Source organism: Vicia villosa, linkage group LG5 (assembly GCF_029867415.1).
Source record: "Vicia villosa cultivar HV-30 ecotype Madison, WI linkage group LG5, Vvil1.0, whole genome shotgun sequence".
In the NCBI taxonomy this organism is placed as follows: Eukaryota; Viridiplantae; Streptophyta; class Magnoliopsida; order Fabales; family Fabaceae; genus Vicia; species Vicia villosa.
In genome coordinates this window covers 91,253,303-91,258,202 of record NC_081184.1, presented here as the reverse complement: position 1 = coordinate 91,258,202, position 4,900 = coordinate 91,253,303, and the positions used below count along the sequence as shown (strand labels likewise).

At 39.5% G+C, this 4,900-nt stretch overlaps 1 protein-coding gene across 1 annotated transcript; it reads left to right on the top strand.

Moving 5' to 3' along the window:
• The first annotated feature begins 2,715 nt into the window (after positions 1–2,715).
• On the top strand, positions 2,716–4,077 carry LOC131605002 (uncharacterized). Its single transcript, XM_058877410.1, has 3 exons — positions 2,716–2,866; positions 3,099–3,250; positions 3,373–4,077. Exons 1-3 carry the CDS (start codon positions 2,716–2,718, stop codon positions 4,075–4,077), a joined length of 1,008 nt encoding a protein of 335 aa, XP_058733393.1.
• The last annotated feature ends 823 nt before the right edge of the window (positions 4,078–4,900 follow it).

Here is a 4,900-nt window from a genome sequence, read left to right as displayed (position 1 = left end):
CTTCCTATGCTTGCAAATGATGTCAACACTTTCAAAAGCTGAAATTTGCCTTCATTTTTCCAAATTCGCACTGGTGCAATCGATTTACGCTTTATGCAAATCTATTTACATAGCTGAAAAAGGCAAAATCTGGGGCAAAAACAGTTATGCAAATCGATTGTTGTCTTATGCAAATCGATTTGCACTGATGGCAGAAGCAAATCTGGTGCAGAAACAGTTGTGTAAATCGATTTACACCTTATGCAAATCGATTTGCACAGTGAAATTGTTGAAAAATGCTCCTTTTAATGGATACTTTGACTTGGTACCTACAAAACACAAACATACAAAAGCACAAGGCAATATTTTTGGTATTTTGGTTAGTAAAACAATATATACAAGACTAAAACATTGGTGCTCGATGATTCCCTTGCAGATGAATTGAGCATAACATCACAAGTAGAGTTCTAAGTTAAAACTTCTTGATTGATGATTGGTATGCAAATGAGGTATGATCTTAGGGTCAAAAATTGGGGTATGACACCCATGTAGGTACAACACGGTTCCTAGTAGTAAAAACCAGAGAGGAGTTTCTGGAGGATTTCAGGAACCGGTTCCCACGTAGGGAGGAACCGGGTTCTACGTAACTTTTTCTAAATTTTACTTAACTTTGAAAACTCCTAACTTTTAAACTGTAAATCAGATTTTGGTGCCGTTTCGAGCATAGGAGAGCTAATCAAATGATTTACATAATAAAATAGTGTTTTGGGTCGTGACTCGAAATTATTTTAAAACACTCAATTTTATTTGGTTGTGGTGGTTTACGCAATGTTTTACCTGTTACGATGTTGTGATTGTAATTGGTGTTTGTTATGCATATATTGTTGATGAAAAATATGTATTATACTATGGTTGAGGAATACCATAACTGTGTGTGGCTATTGATTATTGTATTGGTTGATGATTATGACTTTTGGTTGGTTAATGTGGATGATGAGCATGTTATGGTTGATACATGCATTTCATAATCATTATGTGGCTGATCCTTGACGATGGTGGATCAGTGGTAGCTAATTCCCATTGTGTGGAATTAGTGAATGGGTGTTGTCGTATCCTTGACGATGGTGGATCGGTGAGATGGGTTATCCCAGATTTTGGTACCACGTGCATATAGTTGCATTGCATTAGGCTAATTGTGTTATTATAACATGAATGGAAGATTGTCCAATGTTATAATACGTGTGATTGTGTATTGGTTGTAATTAATTAGGTGGTTGTGAATCTGATCGTAACTGTAATTGGGTGAATAATATGTGATTGATGTTTTATTATCTATATCTTATAACATTGGTTAAATGTGAATGAGACTCACCCTTACTGTTGTTATTTTTCAGATTGAGGAGTAGCTTTTGTACTTGGTGAGGATTAGCTCGTCGAGTAATTCGTTAGAGTCGGTTGGGTCTGTGTCATGCCCTGGTCGTGTAACACTGGGGACGTTATTTAGAGTTACTTGTTAAACTCTTTTTATTGGGTGTTTTAATTATGGTGGTGTTTTAAGTCTATGACTTTGGTTGTTGCGTTATTCAGATGTTAAGATATTTCCGCTGTGTTAACATGATAATCTGAATAATTTTGGTTTAACGTTCTCTTTTATGGCATGACATGAGTATTGTTTAATTATATGGAAGTTGTAATGCCCTTTTCATGTTTTACTCTGATTATTGTTAAATATTTATACGGGGTATTAGAAGGGTGTTACAATGTAGGTATTGTTTGATGTGTAAAACGGACAATCAAGCCACCAAAATGAGAATTTTAACCCTCAGCAACACTGACCAGACGCCATTGTTGCGTTTTTTAGGTTCCAGAATCTTCCGTAGATTCATCTAGGAAATAATGGAATGTTGGGTCATTTCGTAGTTGCGCATATGGAAGAAATTCAGTTTTTTGAAACGTAAGGTACTTCCGCACATGCATCTACACAAGGGCAATTTTTTTTCTTTTCTTGTTACAACTATAGAGTATCTAACTTGGTTTTATTTGTATCACAATGTAGACATTATGACCGACCATCCAGACCATATTATACATGGGAGGACTACACAGCATACATCTGTGCGCCGTGAACGGATGCATGTAGTATCACAAGTGACTGATGGAGTTGTCATTTCAGCAAATGTACCTGCTACACCTGTTCCAGCAGAGTCTTCTCCATCTGTTCCAGTTGAATGGCCTTCTCCATTTACTACTTCATAATGGAGGCCTCGGGATGATGTTGAGGGTTCCTCACAGATGCCCTCCGCCCGCAGACGTCGACGTGGCATTTCTTCTACTCTTGTGCCTGTGCCAGTAACGACCGATGCAGGATCTCCGGTTCCATCTCCTGAGTTACACGAGGATGATGAGGTGTCGGAGCATGTCTGGTACCCGGGGGGTCCTATAGGTGTATCCTTGTTAACAAGGTATGCAGATCATTCAGCCAGACATATCTGGGAGAGGGAGGTAAATTTTCTTTGGTTATTACTTATTACTTTTTTTCTTCAGTTTTTGATTAATTGTTTCTAACTTTTCTTATTAACAACGATATTTTTTTGTGGAAAATTTCAGAATAGGGAACCCTAGAAGTTCTACAACCCCAGTCGGAAGATTGTCACTCTCGCGTAGCCTGATTAGGCGTGGTTCCAGGATGTTCTCACAGCTTCTAGGCTGAGGGACCTCTGTTAGGTCAGGTTCGAGATGATACAAAATGGGATGCTGATGGAATTTGTAGAGAGGTGGCATCCAGAGACATTGTCATCTCATCTTCCTCGCTGTGACATTACCATCACTCTTGACGACATTGCATGCCTGATGCATATACCTATCAGGGGTATCCTCCTTAGTCACGGTAGGCTAACGAAGGAGGAAGCGAGGGAGATGCTGATTGAAGATCTAGGGACTGATTTTGAGGACGCGCTTTAGGAGGTAAGGAGGACCCGCGGGGCGCACGTCAGGTTTCACTTCTTGAGGCGACAGTACGATGCCGAGTTCCTTGCGGCACAAACTGCTGCTGGTGACGATGATGAGGTGGATATACACAGGCAGTGGGCATTGAGATGTTACTTTCTTATATTTGTTAGGCACTCAACTGTTTGTGGACACGAGCTCGTCGTACACAAACGTCGTTTACCTGACGTACTTATCGAATATCGCACTTGTCCGGGAGTACAACTGGGGAGCGGCTACACTAGAGTACACCTACCACAAACTCGGCGAGGAATGCCTTTGGAAGGTAAGGACTGTGGCAGACAGTTGTTCCCTTATAGTGGTAACAATCTTATACCTTTCTATTTTTTCACAAAGTTTATTATATATTTGTGATAACATATTTGATCCCCGTGTTTTAATTTTTAGGGTTTGATACTACAGCACTTCCCAGATATTATTGGCTGGGGAGAGGTGTCGGATTATACCGAGTCCATGCCACGTGCTAGAGCCTTCGTCCCCCTCAGAGGGAACCGGGTGTCGGATCCTAACAGGCATTGTCTTAACCGTATGGCCGCTGAGGACTTCCGATATAAATTCTATGATGATCACCGTGAGACGGTTCTGTGGGATGACATTGCCCTATATTCTGGATGGTTGGCTGCCATTTCGACCATTATTGTTCGTTATCTTCTAGAGCGCGTCATGCGTCAATTTAGCTACCAGCAGACGATATCTCGCCACCCTTCTGACTCTGCTTATATCGCCATGACCAGTCAGCAGCTAGATGATGTTTTTGTAGACTGGGAGCATCACATTGTTCCTGACGAGGCTCGGGAGACCAGATCAGAGGTAGATTGGAGCTACGTCAATGGGTACATCAACTGGTACTACAGAGTGTCACACTCATACATGATTCCCACTGCACCAGGATCACCGCCTAGACCAGCCCACGAGGAGATTTTGCGGACTTATCAGACTCAATTAAACCACACTCAGGATGTTCTTCCTTGGTGTCGTCAGATAGCTGACATGGGGAGGGCATGCATTGCAAATGGTTTCTTTCCTGAGAGGTCTAATGACAGGTGTGTAGTGGATGGTATGATTAGGCTGGCAAAGGAGACATTTTTGTAGCATCGACATCATGCTAGGACAGGTAGGGCACTTGACGGTAGAGGCAGAGTAGCCAGTAAACGGCGTGGTGGACGCTGAGGCGGGGCCAGAGGCAGAGGCGCAGGATAATGTTCGGCACACACAATAGTGATGCATGTGATTTTTTTATATATGTATTTTGATTTCATTTATGTACGTTACTTTGATTGTGTATTCAACATGTTGGCCGATAATTTATACGATATACTTTTTTTGTGTACTATTTACTATTGCCTTTAAGTTGGATTGCTTTAATTTACTATAATTTGATTTTCCCTTTTTGTTATAAAATTGAGTTTTTGAGTGAAATGTATGTGATTTAAAAAAATAGCAGAATATTCTGTAGGCACATCTACGGAATACTCTGTTTTTAACACGTTTCGTAGATGTACGTACAGAACAATTGCTGAACTGAAGTAATTTGAATTAAGCCAACATTTACTATGTTTTTTAACGCTTCCGTAGATGTACCTACGTAAAGAAACAATTTTTTTGAAAAAAAAGGTGCTTCCGAATGTGCATCTACAGAAGAATAGGACATAATTAAAATTTCGCCAGGTGACTGAGAAAATTAAGGGGTGTAATGAGATATTCTCTTAAAAAATACAACTTAAAATTAAAATTTAGAAAATATTAAAACCCTTAAAAATCATGTTTTTCAACAAAAATATGTAACAATTATGAGTGAAACTAAGATAAAATTGAAAATAAGAATATTTTCTAATATTATTTTCTAATAAAAATTGCGTACGTGTAGGAATAAATTATACACTTGTCATATTTTTATTAGATTCAAAACTTAATC